Source organism: Kogia breviceps, chromosome 16 (assembly GCF_026419965.1).
Source record: "Kogia breviceps isolate mKogBre1 chromosome 16, mKogBre1 haplotype 1, whole genome shotgun sequence".
Taxonomy (NCBI): Eukaryota; Metazoa; Chordata; class Mammalia; order Artiodactyla; family Physeteridae; genus Kogia; species Kogia breviceps.
The window spans coordinates 13442589-13467994 of record NC_081325.1 but is presented as its reverse complement, the minus strand read 5'-3'; the positions used below and the strand labels follow the sequence as shown (position 1 = coordinate 13467994).

The window sequence follows — 25406 nt, the reverse complement described above, 5'->3', positions numbered from 1 at the left end:
AAGGTCCAACAGGGAAACTAGAACAGACCGTGTGCTTCTTTACATCCCTTCATAATCTGTTTAGGCTTGGAGTTCATCCCTTGCCAATTTATGGAGAACTACATGAGGAGTAAGAAGACAGGAAGGAAAGAGTCTCAGAGTAGCTATTTACCACACATGACAGTCTCTGGATTCCTCAGAACACTTCATCCTAATAGCATGCCAGATTTATAGAACCAACACAGAAGCATTCTTGAAATAAAGATGACATTTGTAATACTCTCAACTAAAATTCCAGGCAGGTGTGTCAGCCATGGTAATCAGTAAATAAGCCTAACACGTGGTCGGAAGGCAAGCTGTTTATTCTTTATTAAGTTTAGACTATATTACAAGCTACCAATGTCTAAGAGAACCTCAATACATTTACATTCTAAAAAATATGTCATCTATATCATAGCAACACTAGTTTGACCCAACCTGCAGAAACCTATAAAAATCAAGACCAATTCTGTTGATCTGGAGATTAAGTTCTGAAAGCGCTTCGGCTCTGAAACTTATCATAGAGGAAGGACTGCGGGTGGTTCCACGAGAGACACGTGCATGTACCTGAAATGAGACCCAAAGCAAGTTCAGCACAAGCCAAGGACTTTGGTTTCATAAAATCTCATGTGGGCCACAGAAAACTTTGTAGTGGTTTTAACACAATGGAAGGAGCTGGCTGACTAGATGTACTACACGCTGACAAATTATAAATCTAGGCCCCTCCAAACTGATCTGCTTGATTTGACATGAAACCTTACTTTTCCACCCTAGCACCAAATATACAATTTGTTGTATTTTTAATTCTGAAATTACTATCACTCGTTAAAGCTTTAAATAGTGAGCCTAGATAAGAGAATTTCAGGAGCTTACTTTGAAGCCTTGTACTTCTCCCTAATCGCTTGCTGAGGTCGATGGGGAATACCCAGGCATACTTTATGCAGCTCACTCAGGCAAGGCACAATTTCACTTAATGAATAGCCTGTAAACGTAGCAAGGGTTTCTGGCTAATCAAAACAAAAGACAAAAGAAGAAAATTGCATCATATAGCTTTATAAGATATCAGAAGTCTGAAGATAAAACTGTGAAATAAAGGAGATTAATCACTTAGTAAGTATCCATGTTCATCTCAAAAGAAACTGTAATCCTTCCTCAGAGACTTTAGAAATAAGATATTAGGAAAAACAGAGTTCTAAATTTGCTCATATTGTACAATTATAATGCTCAATTAGGGGACAGTTTATTCTTTCATGAGCAGGATATTTTACTGGCCTCTAAAGAGCCTTTACTTACCTGTACACTCTACTTAAATAGAATATGAATGAGTCTTAGCCAAATTCAGAATAAAAAATAAGAATTCTAGAAAAATAAAAGTAGATGCCCCACTCTTGTAGCACAAAGTGAGCGTTCAGAACCAAATCTTAGGGGCCCATCTCTAATCTTGCCAACTGTCACAAGCCAAGAAGCAATGCTAACTGCCCCGTTCCTTTGAAAGCCTGATACAAACTCTGACCATCCTAACTGGACCCAGGTTATTTTACACAGAGGGGAAAAGTCAACATCTTTTGCCTTGAAGTGGTCAATGCTTATACTACAACAGCCCTCCTTGCATAAAGGTGGGTGTTGAGGTTTCCTGACCTGCTTCCATTCAGTGAGCTTGCCACCACCATCCCCTTGACTTCCTGCAACCTCTGCTCCCCAGTGAGCTAAGCCACTGAGTCCAAGCCATGAAGACTGACCTGCAGTACCCATCAGCACATTGTAGTCTGCTGGCAAGGCAACCAGTTCCTTAGTAAAGTAACTCTCCTTCATAAGAGGCCAGCCCATTCTAAGCCTACAGCGTTACTGAGCAGACTTTAGATAGGCTTTGAGGTTCATCTAGAAAGAAGCAACTAGAATCTTACCCAGAAGTGCCTGTTCACAGTATAGTTTGCCAGGCAATAAGCAGCTGCAGCGATCAGTGAAGGAAGGTATTTCAAGAATGGGTCAGCTTCAAGGAGACTCAGTTCTGCTACATACTAAGCACAAGAGAGAAAATCTCATTGGAATTAGAAATTTGACTAAGGTTACAAGCAAACCTAGAAATGTCAAGGGGACAAACTGTGTCATCTTTGTTCAGTGTGCATCTAGTGATGAGCGCAGAAATAGATGCTCAAAATTATTCACTGGGTTAATAATTGCTATGCCTGTCCATAACCAGAATAACATTTACATTGTAATAAATTTCAAGTAAATTTCAAAATGGATAGGCAAGTATTTGGCCTAATGATACAGTATATGTGATGGGTTACTTATACTAGTAGTGCAGGTTTATGCTGGTCAAGTGGCATTGCTCTGGCCACTGGAGCAGACTAGAGCCTTCAGCCAAAGGCAAAAATATGTCCATGTTAAAGCTGTTAATTTGGGGCTTCCCTGGTGGTGCAGTGGTTGAGAGTCCACCTGCCGATGCAGGGGACACGGGTTCATGCCCCGGTCCGGGAAGATCCCACATGCTGCAGACCGGATAGGCCCGTAGGCCATGGCCTCTGAGCCTGCGCGTCCGGAGCCTGTGCTCCGCAACAGGAGAGGCCACACAGTGAGAGGCCCACGTACCGCAAAAAAAAAAAAAAAAAGCTATCAATTTATCAGGCAAATACATGCAGTTCAGAGGCTAGAACAGTACCAGTGGGAACTTATCAAATTAAAAGAAACATATTGAGAAATTTATAGAGACATCCTTATTACTCTTTGCATAGCATATAAATACCAGATATATTAGATCATTATGGATGGAAACCAAGTTTTCCAAACCAATACTTTAGTATCTTCAACTAAAGTTCTAGAACTCCAAATGACCAAATAGTGCTTCATTACTTAACAAGTTAGGACGAGATTAGAGCCAGAGCCATATTTATCTTGTTCCCATTCTGTAAACCTAAGAGTTATTGCTTGCATGTGGTCTGTATATAACAAGAGAACAGTTTCCAAGCTTAAATTTTTTCTTTCTAAGACCTGGGTGATTAGACAACCCATGTCTGCCAAACACGATTAATAGTAATGTCTCGTAAGCAGAAGTCATGTTCTTAGAATTAGTTCTCTTCCAGTTGCCAAAATGCTTTTCTGGGCCCAAGGCAAAGAACAGAAAGGGAAGGAAGAACTGAAGGAGGCTGCTTTTTTTATCCATTTGGCACTGAAGTTTTTGGAAGTCACGTGGCCTACCTTGGCCAGGTTCTCAGTCCTGACACACACCCCTTGCCTCCTTAAGTACTGAAGGAGAAACTGGTTGGTGGTTGGCACAGTCAGGTCAAAAGCCAGGACCTTCAGGAGCAGGTGTTCCATTCTCAGCAGTTGTCGTTTTGTGTAGGTATCATCAGTTATATAGACAAACTCATCTACTTCAGGTGGATATATTTCTTCATATTTCCTACAAAAGGGAAAGAATTTGGGGAAGTAAAGCTTCGACCCTGTGCTCTCCCTCTTGTGCTGTCACAACCATGCCTGTCACATGGCCCTTGCAGACTTATCCTTATGACAAGGATATGTCGTACTTACTGCTACGAGATAGTAAAGAAACAATTTCCAACTGGGAATTTTAGGTTTTGGCTTCTGATATGCTGAAAGATTCTGAATGACAGACATGTGGGTAAATTCCTCTTAATTCTATAGACTTCAAACCATCTTTTGGAAAAGAATGTTATGTTGAACACAATGGTAGGAAAAAACTCCTTCGGTCTTAGATTGTTTTTGAAAGATCATGTTCAGTTTTCTCTATTGAATTAGCAAAAGATGCTATGTATCCAAGAGATAGATAATGATACAACTTCACTGTTACCAATTCTTTGGTTTTGTTTTTGTTTCTCCTTTCTGTAGGGAAATTTTTGCAAAATTTTAGGCATTAATAAGTATAATGTCTGAGACCAGAAGAATAGAAAGGAAACTACCATTCACTAGCAGGTCACTTATTTAAAAGAAGATTAGCCACAACCTAGCCCTTTTGTACACAATTAGATATTGTTATGAATGACTGATAGTAACAGGTACCAGCTAAAATAGTTTATTCACTATAACCAAATAAACTGTGTTATTATGAGTCACTTGCTAGATCATGAAGAAGGCTTTTATATAACCAAAATCTCTTTTAATAGGACACTTACTCATACTAGAATACAGCCAAAAGACTATACCACAAAACAGTTAAATCGGATCCTGAATTTGAGCTGATGGCTGCCTTAGTCATGATATTGAACTCCTTGTTAAGAGAATCTTAAACATCCAAATGGAAGAGTGAACATGTGGTAAGATTCATATTCTCAGTAAACACTGTAAAAATGATGACATTCTATCAAAGGAGGCATGAATAAGTTTTACTTATGAAGCACTGCATTCCTCCAATAAATGGGAACGGAAGTCAAGTGTTTTGACAGGCTGAAGTTTCACATTATTTGAGCCGAAGAACACTTACGAAGCCAGGAGAAGAGCTGCTGTTCCTACAAGCTGCAGTTTCCCTCTCAGAACAGACATGCAGGAAAGAAACCTGTCCAGGAAGTTGACGGCCAGGTAGAGAGTCTCTGCCCGAAACTTATATTCTTCTCCCACCTCAACCAGCCAGTCCACCAGAATCGTTCGCATGCCTTCTGTGATGTCTGGTTGCTTCCTCATGTAGTGCACTTTGGGCCTGCGTCTTACCTGTTTGGGGAAAGAGTTTTGATATTCAAATAGTTGCTATGTTAGAAAGATTACGCCACAGAACAGTTGCTATTTTTAAAACTCTCATGAGCAAAGGTTAGCAGGAAACTCAGTCAAGAGCCAGAAAAATCTTTACCATGATATGGAAGAAAGTGTGAAAGTCTGGTTCTGTAATGCAATTAGTTAACAGATGACTTAAAGGAGAGGGAAAATGGCAATAATCTTTATCCCCAAGAGTGAAATGCTTAACATACAAACCCTTTGAGTCAAAGAGAAATAGTCCAAATAACTGCTACTCACCTCACAACTATTATTTTTCATAAATGTTCTCATGTTTAGATGTCACAAGAATGCCATTCACTAGTGGTTATGGCCAAGAGTGTATAACTATCTTAATATGAAGTGCTTGGGGTGCTGGAAATTGAAGGAGAAGTTGGGAAAACTCACTTCAGCTTCTCTAAGGTACTGATGAATTTCTTCAGCATATTCAGTCACATTTATCACATCTGTACCAAAATCTGATGCATCTTCAGACTGGGAGTGGAGAGATGAATCTACCAGCATAGGGGAAACTGCAGGGGGTTCAACATTATCAGGTAAGAACATTTAATTTAAAAACTAGTTCCATCCACTAACCCTCTACAGGCAGTTGTGAAAATAGTTACTACTTCAGGGTGTTTGTTCTCTTGCTAGTTACATGCCACTAAATGCTGCAGATGATTATAAAGACAGGGTACCATCAGCCACAGGTGAGTCCCATTACCTGTGTTAAAATCCAGCAGGAAGTGAAGGTCTGACTTGAGTGTGCTGGTGTCGACTTCACAGACGTCCTCAAATGCCACCCCCTCTCGCCCTGTGCGGTTGTCTCTGTCCCTTTGCTCAGGCTCGTCCGCGTGCATGTCAAGTCCTTGCTTGGCTGGCACCTGAACCCCGCTGTCAGACAGAGCTTTCTTGCCAGCTGGAGGGAAGGCATTTTCTGACCCAGAGAAACACCTGAGTGTTGTGATCCCCTAGAAAAGGGTTAAGTTTCTTGTTAGAGGCCACCCCGTAGCCCTCATAGGCGCTAAGAACCCATGTGACTCAAACCAGCAGGCTGGAAAGATGAGAGGAATCGTAAATTGAAATATCTATGTCTGCAGTTGAATTTCAGAAAATGAAGCTTCCAAAGGATGACTTTGCCCTTTGTCTACATTTGACATGTGGGAAAGGAGCTAACTAAACTTTGTCATCTTCCTCATGTATTTATCAAAGGGAACTCAAGATTATAGAAAAAAAGAAAAACTATAGCTCTCCTCCAAAGTGAACTAGGTACCACATGTGGGTGGAAAATTGTAAATCAGTTTTTGTGCTTGTAGCATGACAGGCTTTTATACCAACCCAGCAAGGTTCTTGACACACAGTTACTGAGTTCCTATTGTCCTCTTTAAATAGTTAACTTTTAGTCAACAGGCTCCTGTAAAGGTCCCATTTAAACCTAGTTACTTAGAAACATGATGATTTTAGAAATGCATACTATGCCTAAGTTCTCCTGTAAGATGTAGAACCTTATTATATGACATAGTGAGAATAATAAATGAGGGTCTAGACATTTAAAAAATACAGCCAATAGTATTTTCTCAGCAAATTAGATGTGGGTTGGAAGGAAAAGAAGGGTCAAGGATGACAAAGGTTTGGGGGTTGAATAACAGGAAGGATGTATATTCCAATTCCTGAGATGAGAAACACTTTGGGAAGAGCAGTCTGGGGCCAGGCTGGTGTTTGGTTTCGCCTAAGTTTGAGATGCCTACTGCATGATCCAAGTGGAGACATCAAGTAGGCAGCTCACCATGTGAGCCTGCAACATAGCTGAGAGGTCCAGACTGGAGATAGAAGAAGGGGTCATCAACAGATAGATGGTATTTAATACCAGGAGACTTGAAGAGATTGCTAAGGGAGTGCGTGCAGATTCAGACCAAATACTAAGCCCTGGCACACTCTAGCTTTTAGATATTGGATGAGGAAGAACCAAGATATTGAGGAGGTGTGGCCAGTGAGCTAGGTGGGAAACCAGGAGAGAGCCGTGTTTTCCAGGCTGAGTGAGAAGAAACCATTTCAAGGAATAAAGAGTGATCAATAGTGTCAAATGCTGCCAATCAGTCAAGTAAGGAAAGGATTAAGAATTGAGTCAAAGACAACAAGAGAAGAATTTGAGACAGAGTATTCATTCAACAAACACTTGCATGCTACCCTGGCCAGGCACTATTCTAAACACTGGGAATACAGCAGAAAACCTGATGTCCAAAATCCTCATCCTGATGGATGAGTAGACAGACTCTCAAGAAACACTGCCGTAAATGAGACAGTTGCTGCCAAGAGCTTTGTAGCTGGAAGGTTTTTAAGACTGAAAAAAAAAAAAAAAAAATCACAATATATTTACATGCTTCTGGGTTTGACCCAGTAGAGAAGAGAAAACTGAGAAAGAAGAGCTGATGGAATGATATCCTTGAAGAGGCAAGAGGGCATCAGGTGTGCTGCACACACGGGGGTTCACCTTACATGAGAGCAGGGACACATGGGTCATGAAGCAGGAAGGGGATGGCAGAGTATATGATACATGGGAGCATGTGGAAATTCTCTTCTGGTTGCATCTATATTTCTAGGAAAAATAGGATATAAAGTTCTTAGCTGAGAGGAAGGATGGAGATAAGAGGCTCTGGAGGATAAAGAGAAGGGAAAGTATAAAACAGAAGATTTCTATAAGAAGGTTGTAGGGGCTTCCCTGGTGGCGCAGTGGTTGAGAGTCAGCCTGCCGATGCAGGAGACGCGGGTTCGTGCCCTGGTCCGGGAAGATCCCACGTGCCGCGGAGCAACTAAGCCCGTGAGCCATGGCCGCTAGGCCTGCGCGTCCGGAGCCTGTGCTCCGCAACCGGAGAGGCCACAACAGTGAGAGGCCCGCATACCACAAAAAAAAAAAAAAAAAAAAAAAAAAAAAAAGAAGGTTGTAGGGGAATAGAACTGGGAAATGTAGAGGTAGTGCCTGGCAACACAGAGGTTAGCTAACGGTTATGAATTTAAAGTGAGCATAGGAGAAACTACCAATTCATGAGACGTTTTAGACTTCAGGTTTAAAGAAGTAAACATCGCTAAGCAAATTAAGTTTGTTAAAACCACCTTTACTCAGTTTTTTCCAAAGCTTGTAACAGATTACTCTGGGTAATTTTCCTCCCATAACCAGATGCCACCAAAACACAGATGCCTTGAACAGTCAGTAGATGAGTCAGTAGATGAGGCTTCTGACCTGGCCTCCATCATGACTTTTTTTTTGGGGGGGGGGGTGTTCTTAAACCTCTCAAATTTTCTCACGTATACAATGGAAAGGATACCTCCCCACCTATTCCACTGTACTATTGCCAACTTCATTCCACTATAGATGTGCAGTACAGGCTTCAGGCACAGTTATGAGAAGCTTGACTAATAACATACTTGAGGAATTTTTTTTTATTTCAAAATTCATTCTTAAGGATCCAAACTCCTCATTCGCTTTTTAAGTGTCTGAATTTGTTTACAGTCTGTTAAAGGAGGTACCTATGATCAGTTAAGCACAAGCAACTGATATCAGATGGCCCATGATCCGTTTGCCTAACTGTCCTTTGTCCGGAGGAGAAGCCGACTTTTGAAGTATGCATTTGGAAGTAATCTAGTATAGCGGGATCCAATCCTGATTCTAACACCATCACCACTGAGCTTAACAAAGGTTATCCAGGATGCTTCAGGCACAGCCTAGATCAATCTGAATACCACTCCAATCTGGAAGATACCCGGTTCCATAGTTTATTTTGAGGCATTCACATTTCCTTTTAGCCCAGAACTTAACTGACTTTACACATACTTGACCTAAACAGTATGTGTTACTTCCTTGATATTGGCAAAATAACAAAGAAAATTATTCATGATTCTAGCTGGAAAAGGGACCTGACGATGTGATCTTTAAAAAAAAAAAAAAATCAATGTCTCTATAGTCCAGATTCCATGGTTGAATACTCAAGAAGTGTTTGGAGGTAAAATTTCAAGAGAAACCCACCTCCCACCAAGACATGAAAGCCCTTCTCAACGCGTAGCCTTCCTGGCTCTTCTCAGGCATTACCTGGCCACAGGTCCTCCAGTACTGCCCATTCTCAGTTAGCACCCCTAGTACTGTTCTTTGTGGCGGATCCTGGCCAAGCTGGGCTCTGGTTATCATCTGACAGGCATCAGGAGGACCTCGGGACACTGGAGCCAGCACTACTCCACTCTTGGAGCTGCTGAGATGCATAGCCTCAGTCTCCACAGGTTACTGCTAGCAAGGAAGGAGAAACAGACAAGCCGGTTAATCAACCTCTTCCACCAGGGGCTCCAAGGATGCAGCGAATCTCCAGAAGAGAGAGCACTGTGACAGATATCTTCCCTGCAATTATTAGGGCTGAAAGGGCCTAAGCCACAGTGCAAGCGATCAAAGCTGCTTTGAACCAAAACAGTGATTTGAATCTCTCCAGGCTTTCTTCCAAGATCTCGATGACGGCCGGAAGGAGAGAAAGAGACATGTGACAAACCACCAAGCCGAGACACTAAGCCCCACGTTAATTGGGAGTCCAAACCTACAAGCCCGTGTCTTTCCGGGCTATGATGCTTATTCGTCACCCCACCACCTCCCTTGCCTGCAAACAAATGACCCAGGATACATCACTGTGGGAAAGTACGTCCCTTTCCCAAGTGATAAGCAGGGTGCTCTTCCGCGGCCCTTCTCCCACAAGACAGAAGGCCCCAAAACCTGCTTGGAACCCACAGCGGGCCTCGTTCTTCTCCGTCTTATATCTTTATACATCTGTCTCAAACAATTAGCAAGTGCACATGAAGAATGGGAATGAGGAGCCGCCGAAGGGGACGGGGCCGGGCGGAAGGAGACCGAGATGTTAATAGATTCCAGTCGGGGCGCCGGAGTCCCAGCTTTGGTGGCCCAGCGCTCAGAGCTATTTAGTTTCAACACTCCCTCCCCGCGTCTGTTAAATCGGCCAATCAGCGGAGCTCCCGGGCCTCGCGGGGGCCGTTTCCATGCCAACCGCAGGGGGCGTGCGCGCTCTGAGGCAGCATCGCTATGGCGTCCCCTCACCTGGCATGTCCGGAAGGACGCACGCGACCCCAGGGCGTTCAGGCCTGGGTGGGGACAAGCGGCGACGGACCCCGGCTCCACCTACTCGGACCTGCTCGGGCGTGCCCAGGCGGGCGGTCGCCGTGGGTACCCGCGCCTCTTGTGGCAGATGCCTGGGAGGGAGGAAGGAGGCCCACCCCGCGATGGCCGGGGTTTGGAAGGGACTGTTTCCTTGAACCCGTTCTCCCAACAGCCGCTAACTCCTCCCGCTAACGTCTTTTCCGCGGCCCGCTCCTGAGAACCTTGGCTCGGGAGAGCGACGCAGGGCCCTCGGGGCTGCGCAGGCCGCGGCGCCTTGACCGCGCCCGCCTGAGAGCGCGGCTCGCTCCCCTTCCCCGGCTCACACACCTACACCTCCTCCTGGAGAGAGGCCAAGTAGCAGCGAGTTGGCACCTGGTTTGCTCCGGGGCCTCTTAATTCGTGGTGGCGGCGTGTCCTCGGTCATTTTGGGTCCTTGCGCACCAGAGGCCGCGCCTGGCTGGCCCGGGTTCTGGTGCATGTAACCCGGCAGGGCGGGAGAGATCTGGGGTTTTAGGGTCGCACGTGGTGCTCGCAGTCCCCACGGGAGGTTTTCCCCGACAGGTTCGGCAGCCACAGCGTGAAGCTTGTCCAGGAACGCGGAGATAGTGGCCCAGGAAGAGGAAGGAACGCGGGTGGCAGCAATGGGGCCTGGGACGTTGAGGGGGACAGTAGTGAGGCTCCGAACTAGGGGCTGGGCAGGGGGCCTGGCCACGTGGGGAGGGAATCCTTGCATTGGGGTCCATGGCAAGGTGGCGGGGAAGCAGGGGGCCTACTTTGGGGTAGAGGTGAGGGTAGGAAGAAGGGGCCCTGGCCACTCGGGAAGGGAAGAGAGGTCCTTGGAAACTAGGGAGGCGTGGCACCGGCAGAGGTAACCGGCAAGCCAGGTAGAAGAATCTTTATTTTTTGAAAATATTCGTGTGTGCGTGTGCGCATGCACACACACATATTACATATGTTACTGCTTTTGTCTGTTTTTATTTTTTTAAACACCCCATCCCAAAGTTTCTAAAGCAGACCACTAAAACCATTCAAATGGCCATTTTTAGAACTGGTTAGTTGTCACCTTATTTTGAATGGAAATGATTGTTAATCTTACCAAAATTTTTTTCTTAAGTATTTATTAATGTGTTCACCCAGTGAGCTGGGTATGCATTAATTTAATGGGAAAATTGAAGTATTCTACAGAAAGTGAGGATGAAAGCGTTTGTTCGAGTCAGATGTTAAGAGGCAGTTGGGAAGCATCTTGGAAATCAGTGCTGGGTGCAGGAGGAGAGCAGAAAGTGATTTTGTTTAATATGAAACTAACTTCTATACGTTTATCACCAACTTTCATTCATTGGGAAGCAGCGATCCGAGCCCTTTGCACCCTGCAATTCCTATGCCTCTGAGTATGAAGGCAACACAGGAGCTCTGGTAACATCTTGATTGCGACAACAGACGTAGGCAGGCACCAAATGCTGGAGGAAAAGAGCCTTTCTGCTCCCTTCCCGCCTAGCGCTGCTTTTGGAAGTCTTGGGACCCCTCCTCCACCTATTTACACTGTTGTGATTTCTGGGGACGCTGAAGGCCTCAGTGGTGGGGATCCACTTTGGACTCAGGAACAAGTTTTGCCAAGATCCGGGGTTGCTTTGGCAGGACTAGAGTTCGTGCACTCAACGTGACCTGACCCTCTGTACATCCCTTTTGATCTGATTTCCTTGACAAAAGTGACGGAGAACCTCATACTCTGCCTTTCTTCCAAAACAAAGGAGCCAGTGCAGTGTTTGTTCCTAGAGCCTGTCGTCTTGATCCTCTTTTCTGAGATTGAAGCTCAAGCAAGGAAAGGGTAGCGCTGGCCTCCTGGAGAGGCAGCTCTTTGAAGCTGAGTGTCCTGACTCAATCTGGTCAGGACCAGAAGAGGAGGCTACTAAGGTGTCTGGAGCCTCTCAGCTGTCTTTAGTCTGAAAAATACCTTTTAAAAAGAAAATAACTCTTAACCAGATGGGACCCTCGGATTATTTCATACCCATTTTCCCCTACCCTCTCTCATGTGAATAGCTGCAGCCTAATCCGGCCTTAATGAATATGAAATATTATTATTATCATTACATGTTACCATCTTTTTTTCTTTCTCCATCCATCCACTTTGTTAAACTTGGCAAAGGGAAATGATATGTGGCTTATGAGTTTATTGTTGTGCTGCCTTAGAATTCAGTATTAAATCATTGAAGTCCTCTGCTCAGATCTTAAATTGGAGAGTAATTCAGGTGAACTTTTATGTATTTTTTATATGTGCATACATATAAATTCAGATATTTATATAGCTTGTGCAATACTTATGGATTTCCAGAGTTTTTTTAAAAAAATCATCACTAAATATTTGAACAAGTAATGATTGATGGCATAAAAACAAACTCAACTAATAAATAGGTGCACAATTTTTATAAAAAATTTAAATGGAAACCATGGCCTTATAATTAGGAAAAATAGGAGCAGAGAGAATAGAAAGGACTTTCTCACAAATTATGCAGTTTTAGTGAGATTCATAATTATATCAATAATGCTATTAGTGTAACAAAATCAGGTTTAGGACTCAAAGTCAAGTAGATTTTCAATGTCTGCATAATTACATAAACTATTTATTAATATATTGAGAAGTGAACAATACATTTTATTATAAATACATCTTTAATGTCTAAAATATTTGATATAACTTGTATGCTAATATAACAATTTCTTAGTTTAACATTTTACTTGGTCAGCACTTCCTGCCTGACATTCAGTGCTCGGCTAGTTTTGATGCTAGGATTAATTTCCATGAGAAGGATGACAGCTGGATTCTTTACTAGGGATTTTTAAATCCCCAAAGTCCTATTAAAACTGATTCCTCCCCCCTCCAAATTTCAATTCAAAGACAGTCTTTTCTGTTTGGCTGCAATTACCTGGCAGTTCAGAAGCTGTTATTACTTCTCTTCCATTTGCTCATTGTAGCTAGTAATTAACCTTCTATTCAAACATTTCAGTTTTCATTCATTTGTAGGAAATTAAGTTGATTTTCAGCATAGGGATGAAAAAGTAGAAGAGATTTTTTTTTTTAAGGACCTCTGTCCCTTTTAGGGACTTCTTTTGCCTGTTCATGGACATGCCTCTGCTATTCTCAATATACATTTAAATTTAGAACATAACTATGTGGTAAGATGAGGGACAGATGCTGGGGATGGCGGGCGATTTGTGACACTTCAGCCCACTTGACCAAAGGATCCAGTGAGTCCAGTTTGAGAACCAGCCAAAAAATTTACCTCCTTAGGAAGCTTATATCCTGGGGTGGTGCAAAGTGGATCCCTTAATACGTAGCAGGTGAAGTTAGTTTTCACTGAAGTTTGTAAAGTCACTTTCTCTGAATGAAAATAGTTTGAATACGTACATGATAGTGGCCAAAGTCTACTATTCACTCATTTTACAAATATTTTTTTGAGCATCCATCTTATACCAGGCAGTAGCTGGATATGGGACAATTAAAAAGGATCCCTGCTCTCAAGGAGCTTTTTGTTCAGACAAGGAGAAGGTAAATAGATTGTTATATAAGGTGCAGCATAATTAGTGTTTATTTCATCATGGGGTGCACAGATGTATGAACAGAGAGCAGTAAGAACCTAGTGAAAAGGAAGAATGCATGTTGCTGTGGAGATTTGGAAGCAGTATCCAGATCTGATAATAAAGATGATTAGAGTAAACAATTTTTTTTGCAGGACAGATGGTATAGTCTACATTTATTCTAGAAAGGGGAAACCCAAAGGACAAGAATTTTCAGCAATGTTTATTCACAGTCTCCCAAGGGAAAGCAATAAACTGTGGTGTCTCAAAATACCCCTCAAGACTGTCTGTCCTTGTTCTAGGGCAGACTCCACAACAACTGTCTCATGAAGAAGTCCACGTCCCAGCAACTTGGGTGAGAGGAAGCTGGTTCTGGTGGCTTTAGTAACCATGAGTCAGACCCCAGTAATGTGCTCACCTAGAGGTGCACTATTAAAATTAGATACCCATCACTGCAGGCTTGAGGCCTCTGGCAGTAGCCTCCCCAAAACTCTGTACCAAGGGAAAAATAAGTTTCAGTGGGATGGTGGAGCCATTGTGGTTTAAATAATTTGAAAAGTTTTGAGTTGCCAGATCTTAACTGAAAATCAGTTTATTATTAGAGGAAGTCAAGAACCTGGATTTTACCCAACCTTTCCTAGATCTAAAATTCATCTGATGACCCATATGTTGTTATGAGGTCATTGCATCGTTAAAGTTAGCTGTCATGTATTGGCTATATCTTTTTAGTTTATAGTACTGCTTATACCAGTTTTTCTGTGAAAATCAATTATTTTACCATCAGTTCTATGACACAGTTAATTCTATAAAATAGATTTTCTGTGGTTTATGTTTATCTCTAATTCTCGGAATCTCTAGTTGAAAACATTATGGAATCTTCACATCACCTGTCTGTGACTTTGTCTTGATGAATACCATATCTGAAAACAGGCTCATGTCCTGTTCACTCCAGTAATCATTTATTAATATTTTCTGCATATTAATATTTTTGTTAATTAAATCCTCCTGCCGGTAAATCACAGAATATTTGTAAAATTTGTTTTGCATTACCTCAGTCCTTTTATTGCTCATCTGTAAATTAATATCAACAGTGGTTGCAACAAATGAGATTGGTTCCCATTCTGAACCTAGATTTTTAGCAAAACAAAGTTTTTCATGCTAAAGACCAAAAATATCAAAATCTTGTTGCAGGCTTCTTATGCCTTTTTTATTACTATCAGGACTATCTAGCCTAGAGAATTCATATAGTCCTCACTATATGAAACTTCTATCTGGATAAAAAATATCTCAAACACATATAACTTTTCCTTATAGCAACGAGTCATAAAGTTGACCGCGTGTATATGTGTTCTTTTTTAGGCATCTAATATATTTTGACTAAATAAGGCAGCTTAGTGTTTTTGTCCATATTACCAGAATTAATTTTTATCATTAATGAACCTTTTGCCTAGTCAACAGTCAGTCAAAACCACTGTGTCCATATGAAGTGCATTGTGTTCTATAATGAAGAGTGCAACACATTTTAATTGTTGTGATAGACATAGGGGTTACATAAGTGAATAATAGTCTTGCTCAAAGTTCAGTCTTATAGAGGAAGAAAACAAATACACAAATGATTTACCCACAAGGTAGAGTGAGGCTGTGTTGTCTAAGAAGTCCAGAGAAAGTTCTGGTTAAAGTCCAGGTGAGTTTTCAGTTAATTAAGAAAATCAGGAAAGTTTTCCTGAAGGTGGCGCTTTTGTGTTTAGCCTTGAAATTTAGACCCAGTTTTGATAAGCAGGGTTTGGGTTGATTGTTTGGGGAAGAAACTATTGCATGAGTAAAGACACTGAGAAAGAAATTGCAAAACAAGTTGTGGGGGATGCTGGTGCTTTGTGGCGCCTGAGTTTATAATATCGAATACAAGTTGGTGATAATAGACAATCAGGATCATTAGGATCATCATGTAGGGTCCTGAGTGCGAGTGAGGAGTTTGCTGTGAGACGTTTGAACAGAGGAATCACAACATTAGAACTATATTTATAGGAAAACAATCTGAGAGCAATGAATAGCCCAGGATTTGGGAGTAGGAGATGCGTTAGGAAACAATTGCTGAAGGAAATAACACCTGAACCAGGACCATGCTGTGGGCACAGAAAGGAAAAGAGACTCAATAAAGTCACCATGCGTGTGGAATCCACATGACTTAGCAACTGACTGGATGTTTTGTTTTTTGAAGGAGAAGATGGAGGCGAACGTAATTTTGCAATTTCTAGGTCAGGTTGATGGAGCAATAGTAAGGTTGACAGAAGTAGGAATGCCAAATTAACTGGTTTCAGAGGAAAAAGGAAGTGAAGAACAAGTTTAATTTTGTACATCATAATGATAGAAGTCTTTCCTAATACCTGTCCAGGACCCTCCATCTCCATCCCTATGTATATATGTATTATGATAATATTGAATTGCACCTGTTTTCAGGGGGTGATGATGGGGATGGAGGTAATGGAGATTGTAACACATTTTTCAAGTGTTTGTCTAGTATCCCCATTGTAATTAGCAGTTACATGGTTATACCAGGAAAACCCATGAAGAATAAAAGATCCACAGCTTCCCGTTTGCTGTTTCAGGGTACCACTCTTCCATTCAAGAGGCCCTCTTCCAGGACCATAAGCCCCCTGAGGTCAAGGACTGCATCTTATTCAACTTTGTAGGATCTCCTGGCACAGTGCCCAGAACAGAGTGGGCATTTAATGTTTGCAGATTAAATGACTGAATAATAAGATGTAATTTACAGTTGTTACATAAATGAGCCAAAGATGGCCTGGGTATGTTGGCCCAATGTTGTTAATTTGTTCACAGCAGGCCAGGACCATTATTAGCTCAAAAGCCGGCCAGTCCTAAACTCAAATTCTGGCACATCCAATTGTTTTGAATACACCCCCCCAAAAGCATAGGTTTTAGTCATTTAGAGCCTGCCTGCTTTGCATTTCCTATGAAACCGTACCCAACATCTGTTAGCCTCAGATAAACAAACACTGGGACTTTAAAAGCCCCCAAGTCCCTGCTGCCCTTTGGAGCTCTCTGACCCAGAGACTCCTCGTGTTGCAGAGTGACACCCCCCTGGACGTGTAACTTCCCTCTCCGTTTCCTCTCTTTCCCAGGAATGCCCTTGTTGTCTTTTTCTTTTGGGTGGTGACCCCACACCATTGTTTGCTGAAGGTCTCATGGTTGGTGGAACTTCCCACCTACCCCTTCACGCCCCCCATGCAAACCTCTCAAAGCAGCACCGAAATAAAGCTCATTGTGTGCTACTGCCACCCTGTGGTCATATCTTTTCCCTGCTCTCCCAAATACCTGAACTCATGTAATACTGTATGTGTCGGAGAGAAAACACACTGATTTCTTAAATTTGCTTTTTCAAGCCTATGTGTTTGTTTCTTTTTTCCTTTTTAGTAACTTCAGATTTTGGCACTCATTGAAAACATTCTTAGACTTGGAAAGCTGGAAGGGGATGGAAGTTATTTCATTAAATCTTGTTTTACACAGATGAGGACACTTGGGTTCAGACTTCTCTTTCAAGATTCAGCTCCTGAACGTGAAGTTTCAGAAATAATTTAACACACATGACTTCTAATTCCAGGATTTACCTAAGAAAGTGATCATAAATAACTTCAAAGATAGCAGTAGTCTGAATAACTATTATGCAGCCATGTAAAATAATATCGATTTTTTAAATAACATCAGACATGTTCATAATTTCAGGAGATATAAAAGTATAAAGTATAAAGTGTTTAGTGTGTTGCATTAAAAAAATTTTTTTATATGCTTAGAGAAAGCACCAACAATAAATACCAGGTATTTAGTAGTTATCTGTGCATCATAGGATTAGCTGATTATAAGTAAATTCATTCGGCATATCTATAGTTTTTGAATTTCCTATAATAAACAATATTAATTGCTGAATAAGAAAAAAATCACTATTAATGAAGTAAATTATCCGGGTGAGTTACAGGATCAGACCAACAGCACTGTCCAATAGAACTTTCTGCAATGGCGGAAATGTTCTATATCCTCACTGTCCTATATAATAATGAGTGGCCAAGTATAGTGATTGAGCATTGAAATGTAGCCAGTTCAACTGAAGAACTGAATTTTTACCTTAATTTACATAGTTATGTCTAGCTAGCAGCTACCATATTGGTCAATGCAGCATTAGAATATTTGATGGTTGAGAACAGTCACAGAGCATTGAGGCATCATGGACAGTCTAATTCTACTGTATATGCAAATGTGAAAGTATATCTTGTCTAGCTTCCTCCCAAATTATTCTTATACCATAATTTGGGATAAAGTACACGAATAAATATTGACACAAAACCATCTATTTAGTGTAGGCTCTATGAGAAAAATTGACTTCACCATGTGATTCATAAAGAAGACCCATTTATAAATGAACAAGGAAAATTCATCCAGAAATTGCATTTTTCCTTGTTAAAATGAAAAGTTCATCATTTTCCCCAATCAGGCAATAATCCAGAGATAGAACCAGCACAACTGAAAGATCAAGTTGGATTCTTCTTTTCACCTGGCGAATTAAACCTTCGCCATTTCATTTTATAGCTGTAACTATTTACTTGGATTTGCTGAATGCTGGACTTATATAATAGTTTATATAAATTTCAGCTTAAGTTTTATTTTTGTTACTAAAATTGTATGTTGAATTTTGTGACCAAATTCATACCCTCCTTCCTTGATTTGAGAACTCACCTCTCAGATTGGTACCAGTGTTTGTGAAATCTTCATCTCTACCAGTATTTCATCAGCACCCAAGATCCGTCCTTATTTGGGATCCATTGTTTTGTTTCTTGCTTCCTGACAGAAGGAAACACTTTATCTGTAGGAACGATCTTCAGCTTTCCAGAAGATAAGAGTTAATTTATGCAGCAGTGCGCTCACAATTCTGCTTCTTGATATTATGGGAAACAAATCATTTCTCTCTGTAGTTTCCTTAATTGAGTAGGATTATTCTTTAATAGATTCCATAGCGCTTTCCTTTGTATATTAATTTACTTGATAAAACAAGAACACTATAGTGATTAAAAATTCTAGAGATGTGCTGGGAATAACAGGAACGTTATTAAGATGATAGGTTTTTCAAGTAGAAATTTTCTGGGCGAAATCTTTACAATTTCAATGAATATAGATGATATATAGCTAGAGTTATGAGTTATTTTTGGCTTTCAAACCCAAGAGAATTCATTTAGAACAAACTACAAATTTTTACTGAAGGTGGCAGAAACAGGTGCTAAAAAGAGAGAAATGGAGAGTTTGTAATTCAAGCTGGAGGGAGAGACAGGAAGCTAGGGAGTTAGAGAGATCAGTCTAACCAAGTGTTGCTATGCCAGCCCTTTGGGAAAATAACCAGGAAATTTATTTACCCAGTTAATGAAAACAAGTTCAAATAAATAGTGATGACGTAATGTGTACTTTATAAATGGGATTTGGAAATAATACTCTGAGCAATATCCGAGGTGATGAAAATAGTAGATATTTTCTTTGTTTCTTTTTGTTTACTTTGAATCCACAGTCAGTATTTTATCCTACTAGAACTGAACCATTTTTAAGTTGTCTGCGTTTTGTAGGACCCTGATTTTGTATCCTTTTACTGAAGAAATACAGAAAAAAACAAATTTCTTGTGTTGCTAAGACCAGAGGAATAAGCTAAATGAAAACTTCTGATCTTCAGATTAAAGTTTCTGTTGATTTCAAGCAGCGACCAAAGCAGTCGTGAGGAAGGAACACTGCAAAAGAATTGAATCCCACTGGGAGAAATAAAGGAGAAAAGCTTCTGAAGCTGGAGGAACAGGGCTGGGCATGTTCCCCAGATATGTTGGGGTGTAATGTTCCTCTTTCCTTCTAATAAACTGCAATCTGTTGAGGACTGACCATCTGTTAGCTCAACAATAGCAGTGATTTCTATGTGACAAATAAAATGCAAATTCTAAACCATTTGAATAAATTAATAATGTGTAGCAAAGTATTCTAAGGGTGTTTCAGGGTGGAACTGATTTAAACATATCCATTCAAATTTTGATTTAAGTCATTAATCAAAAAGACTTTGTTTAATCACTTTTTCCTACAAGCTGCTCTCTTCATTTTCCACTTTGTGTGTGTGTGTGTGGTACGCGGGCCTCTCGTTGTTGTGGCCTCTCCCGTTGCAGAGCACAGGCTCCGGACGCTCAGCCGCTCTGTGTGGGATCTTCCCGGACCGGGGCATGAACCCGTGTCCCCTGCATCGGCAGGTGGACTCTCAACCACTGCGCCACCAGGGAAGCCCTAATTTTTCACTTTGAAAGTGCATTTTTGGGGAGAGATAGGGATCTGAATTAGGTAAAAACAAAATTGCACACCAATTTTTTTTCTGAACATTCTTATGTTCTTTTGCGAAAAAAAAAAAACAACATACACTGCATGTTAACTTTGGAAAAAGCTTATAATTTAAGAACTTAAATTCATTATATTTTACATAAAATAAATAGGAATTATTTTACTATTATGAAATACTGTTTCTCAGAACAGAAATAGGCGTAACTCCCAAATTCTGATTTCCTTAGTAGCTTTCTAGATATGCCTCTAAAATACTTTCAAATCCAGCCCCTACTGCTACCTTTGATTTAACATATTCGTAGAACTTTTTAAAAGTTTGAATGAATATATTCTTTCATATAATACCTTACCATGATAAGTTTGACTTGTAATTTATCAATTGATTATATTTTTGCAGTTGTTAGGATGTTTCACAAAATAATAAGTATTACCAAACATTTTAGTTTATGTTTTTATATCTGATTTCTAAAAATTAACCTGATATTTATCCATGCTGGGTGTCTTTATAAGTATTTTTTAGAACATATTTAGAATGAAAGTGAAATAATGATTGCTATTTTCTCTCTAACAATCTTGCAGTCTTCTCCTACTGTTAAGCTGTAAATGGGCAGAGTTTGGATTCATGGGAAGGCTCTCAGCTGAGAATCCAAACTGTACATAAAACTATAAAGCTTCATTGTCCCTTCCTGTTTCTGTATTCATCCCATCTATTTTCCAGCAAACATTTATTGGGCACCTACTCTGTGGCAGGAACTTTCTTAGGTATTGGGAATGCAACAGTACACAAGAGAGACATGGGTTCCTGTCCTCAGAATTTATAATCTACTCCCTACTTTTCTAATAGTGGCTGTGAATTGGTCTTACCAATTGTTTTAAATTCTGTATTAAATTCTATATTTAAAACAGTGACATTTTCAAATACCCTCTCTTGCACAAGGGTCTAAGCTCCTCCCTCTGGAGCACAGGTCACCGGCTATGACTCTCAGTCTCGCTGATAGATTCAGTGCTGACAGTTCTATTTAATTCTGTGTTATTGCTCAACCAGTGTCTAAGGATTTCAGGACCTTTATGAAAATTATATATTTTATCTTTCAAGCTCTAGATGGCTGACTCTTTACCTTATGGGAACATGCACTCCTCAACAATGAAAATATTGAAAAGGTGATTAAGGTTTAATTAAGCTGCCAAGTCAATGAGATTGCTATCTTTAGAGATAATTTCCCTTGCCAGATTTTAGAAATGATATAAAATTCATTTTCAAACATTTATCCGCAAAGCTTTTCAGATTTACTTACACTACAGAGATATCATAGAAGCTCTAGGAAAAATAGAGTATTTAGAGACGTCAGAGATTTTTGTTGTTGTTGTTATTTGTTTGCTAAGACAAAGAAAACCACTCCAGAAAAAGGACCAAGTTACAAATGGCAATGCATTATCTAAAGTTGCTTTGGAAAGAAAATTTAAAGGGCTGTTTTGACGTTATTTCTCTTACTTATATTGTTTTCTTGAAATTCCAAAGTCAAACAATGAACAAAAAGGTCAGCTGAGAAAACACATATGTTTGGGATAAACTACTGCTCGGTAATGAAGCTGATAGTATCTCTCTCAGTTTTGTTTTTAACAGTGATTTGACGAATGTGCTTATTATTGCATTTAACAAAAACATGACAGTTACCTACTAAGAATCAAAACTAAGGGATACAAGATGGCTAGGATAGTCTGCTTCTGGCAAGAGGGTAGACAGGTGTTTTTAAATCCTCCTGCAGCAGAACACCTAGATGCCAGATACATTTCCCAAAAATTATTTAAAATGGGCTTCCCTGGTGACGCAGTGGTTGAGAATCCGCCTGCCGATGCAGGGGACATGGCTTCGAGCCCTGGTCTGGGAAGATCCCACATGCCGCGGAGCAACTAAGCCTGCACACCACAACTACTGAGCCCGGAGTAACTAAGCCCGTGTGCCACAACTACTAGAGCCCGTGCTCCACAACAAGAGAAGCCACCGCAATGAGAAGCCCGTGTGCCGAAATGAAGAGTAACCCCCACTCTCCACAACTAGAGAAAAGCCCGCGTGCAGCAACGGAGACCCAACGCAGCCAAAAATAAATAAATTAATTAATTTTAAAAAATTATTTAAAATATATACCCGAGGAACTTCTTGGTGGTCCAGTGGTTAAGACTCCACGCTGCCAATGCAGGCGGTGCAAGTTCAATCCCTGGTGGAGGAACTAAGATCCCACATGCCACGTGGCACAGCCAAAAGATAAGAAAAAAAAAAAAAAGACTGTTTCCTGGGTTATAATCCTCAGGTTGGCAAGAATAAGATGTATACCCGAGAACATACAAAATAAGAGAATCTTACATAAAGAAGGAACTAATATATGAAAGCTAATCTAACTACGAGACCTCAGCTGACCTCACGATTATCTGAACAGTGGAGAACAAGAGCCTTGTTTCTTTAATCATCATCGTCATCATCATTATTATTATTCCACTGCGTTCATTTATTAATAAACACTCTAACAATCTACATGTGTTTCAGCTTTCATGTTTACAGAGAAGGAGCTTTCCCCCAGGCTGTGTGAGGACTCCCCATAACTCCCTGGTGAGTTCTACAAATACTGAAATAGAGAAGCTGGCTCCTGAGTCTGTCTGTTCCCAGCTTCCCTTTGGCTCAATATGAATGAGTTAGTGGTTCCCCAGAGTAAATCTAAACTAGATATCTTTAAGAGATGTCTGCTTAATCTACCACTGGACTAGAAACTGATGGAGAACTCCTAGGATATTAACATGAAAAGCGGCTAGTCTTCCTCCATTTAATAACAATCTGCAAAAAGTAAGTGTCAAAATCTAAAAAGTAGCATACCTTCACCAATCTATTGGTAAGAATGGAATTTGTATGAAACACCACAAATTTGATATCAGATGGAACTTCTACTAAATGACATTTAAGGGACAGTTGGCTCCTTTTTAGTGGAATTCTTTTCAAGGAAGATATATATTAGCTTCACACAGTTTAAACTAATAGTTCTACTGTGAACTACTCTCAGTGTATACATACATACACATGGATCAAAGCCAATTTCCTTTAACTATATAAAAAGATACATTTTTAAGGTGCTAAAGCTAAAAACCTGAGCACCTCAACCGAGTAATGATATTCATTAGTAAGTACCAAATTGCACTAGTAGTCTTGTGGCTATCATGTTAGAATAAACATAATATCTGTATTATCCTAAAATACAGTGCTTCTCAGAATTTCATTACATACATCAACTTTTGTCATATACCAACTAGCTGATATTTTTGTCCTTTATCAAAAAATGCTAAGAAAAATATTACCAGACTTTATATGGTTCTTAAGTCATAATTCCTGATTTCTTTACATATTTAATATGAAATGGTCCAGGAGGTATGTCCACTGTCAAAGTCTGTAGTTCCTTTCAGTGATATAGCACGTACTGCAAAGTTAACTATTCCCCCACAAAAACATCTCAAATATAGTAAAAAGAACCCTGGGTTTTAATGATTGTTATGGAATAAGAAGGAAGGCCTTAGACCTGAGCAAAGCAGAGTTAGAATCCAGGCCCCAGAAGACACTAGTGCACTCAAAAGACTTCCCCCTTATTAAAATGGTGAACTAGAAAAAAAAAATTTTTTTTTTTTTGCCCCTGGGAAAAGGGAGAAAACCAGGAAACTTTGTATTCTGAGTCCTGCTCCGAGTAAAAAAGTAATATAAAACCCAGGAATTCTCACCTGAGAATTTTTAACTTTGCCCCTTTCACTTGGATTTGTGTTTCAAATCATACTACCTACAGCACCCAGGAAGCACCAAACATTTAAAAGTTGGCAGTGTCTTGGAGCACCTGGCAGAAGCAAATACAGGCCTTCTATGGAGATACATACCCTCAGCTCAGAACTTAGGATTCCCCAAATCAGCCAGATGTGAGCTCCCAAGGTTACCAGCCCTCCCAAGTCGGCCCCCAGCAAGGGTCCCCCTGCTCAGTGTTGATGGAGCCAATAGAACGAGACTGAGTTAGGTTCAGAAGCAAAGGAAGGCTTTAATCTTTGATCAAAGAGTGGAGAGGTGTGAGCTCTGGCTCTAGAGGACATGGTCTCCCGACACGCCGTGGGCAGGGCTGCTTTATAGGGATCTCAGGGAGGGGGTGGGGGGCTGGGGGCAGCTGTGCTGCTCAGGCTCCAGATCGCAGTGCTGGGTGGGCACAGCGTCTCTGCCCACGGCCCCACCGCCATCTTGGATTGAGTGTCATAGCTGCACTTCTACCCACAGAGTTGAGGTGCCTGCGCAGTCTTTGGCACCAGGACCTCGGGTCTGATGTGCCAGGTTCAAGGCGCAGCATCTATGAGAAAGTGAAACTAAACTAAGCACAAAGGAAAGAAAGGTTAGACTTTATTTTATTACCCAGATTCTAGTTTTATTCCCCAGGAATTGTTAATGGGCTTTGCTGGTGACACCAACATAAAATGGCAAAAAAAAAAAAAAAAAAGGAAATAAGCCACCATGAGCAAAAAGTCATGGCTGAATAAGATACCAAAGGATTTTAGATATTGAAATTATCACATGAGTAATATAAAATGTTTACAGAGGCCAGCTGTCAGTTTCAGTGCGCTTCCTCTAAAGGTACCAAAAATATGAGTAAAGAACAGCAGAGTATCATAAATGACCAGGAAGTTTGGAAAAGAACCAAATATAACTTCCAAAAATTAAAAATATCGTCATTGATGAAAGCAACCTACGTGTCCATGGATAGATAAATGGATAAAGAAGATGTGTACACACACATATGTGTGTGTGTGTGTGTGTGTGTGTGTAATGGAGCGTATTCAGCCATAAAAAAGAAGGAAGTCTTGCCATTTGTAACAACATGGAACTTGAGGGCATTATGCTAAGTGAAATTAGGCAGAGAAAGACAAATATTGTATAATCTTACTTATATGTGGAATCTTGAAAAAAAATAAAAATGAACTCAGATACAGAGAATAGATTGGTGGTTGCCAGAATGGGGGGGGTGGTAAGTGAAGTGGGTAAAGGGGGTCAAAAGGTACAAACTTCCAGTTATAAAATAAATAAGTCGTGGGGGTGTAATATACAGCATGGGGACTATAGTTAATAATACTGTATTGCATATTTGAAAGTTGCTAAGAAAGTAGATCTTAAAATTTCTCATCACAAGAAAAAATATTATCTGCAGCAGAATATTCACAGCTGAAGAGACATTGAAGTCAAAGATAGAGCTAAAGAAATTACACATGATATAGCACGAAGAGAGAAAATAAAAGAGAGATCAGAATCATAGATAATACAATAAAAAAATTGAAGATAGGGCTTCCCTGGTGGTGCAGTGGTTAAGAATCGTCCTGCCACTGCAGGGGACATGGGTTTCAGCCCTGGTCTGGGACGATACCACATACCCAGGAGCAACTAAGCCCGTGGGCCACAACTACTGAAGCCTGCGTGCCTAGAGCCCATGCTCCGCAACAAGAGAAGCCACTGCAATGAGAAGCCCGCGCACCACAGCAAAGAGTAGCCCCCGCGCACTACAACTAAAGAAAGCCCGTGCACGCAGCAACAAAGACC

General features: G+C 40.7%; 2 protein-coding genes across 3 annotated transcripts in view; one reads left to right on the top strand and one right to left on the bottom strand.

Annotated features, from left to right (window-relative positions):
* SPART (spartin) overlaps window positions 1–25406 on the top strand; it is a 378687-nt gene that overhangs the window by 274513 nt on the left and 78768 nt on the right. The gene's annotated exons all lie outside the window — the stretch shown is intronic.
* On the bottom strand, window positions 324–9674 carry CCNA1 (cyclin A1). Of its 2 annotated transcripts, XM_067016157.1 has the most exons (9): window positions 9485–9674; window positions 8807–8995; window positions 5447–5693; window positions 5131–5255; window positions 4460–4683; window positions 3217–3421; window positions 1923–2036; window positions 892–1025; window positions 324–585 (listed from the first exon to the last, which is right to left on the bottom strand). In XM_067016157.1, the coding sequence occupies exons 2-9, from the start codon at window positions 8972–8974 to the stop codon at window positions 537–539; spliced, it is 1266 nt and encodes a 421-aa protein (XP_066872258.1). In that variant the 5' UTR covers window positions 8975–8995; window positions 9485–9674; the 3' UTR covers window positions 324–536. The 2 variants fall into 2 exon arrangements, with proteins under 2 accessions (XP_066872258.1, XP_058898287.1); XM_059042304.2 differs by lacking the exon at window positions 9485–9674 and having other exon boundaries at window positions 8807–9031.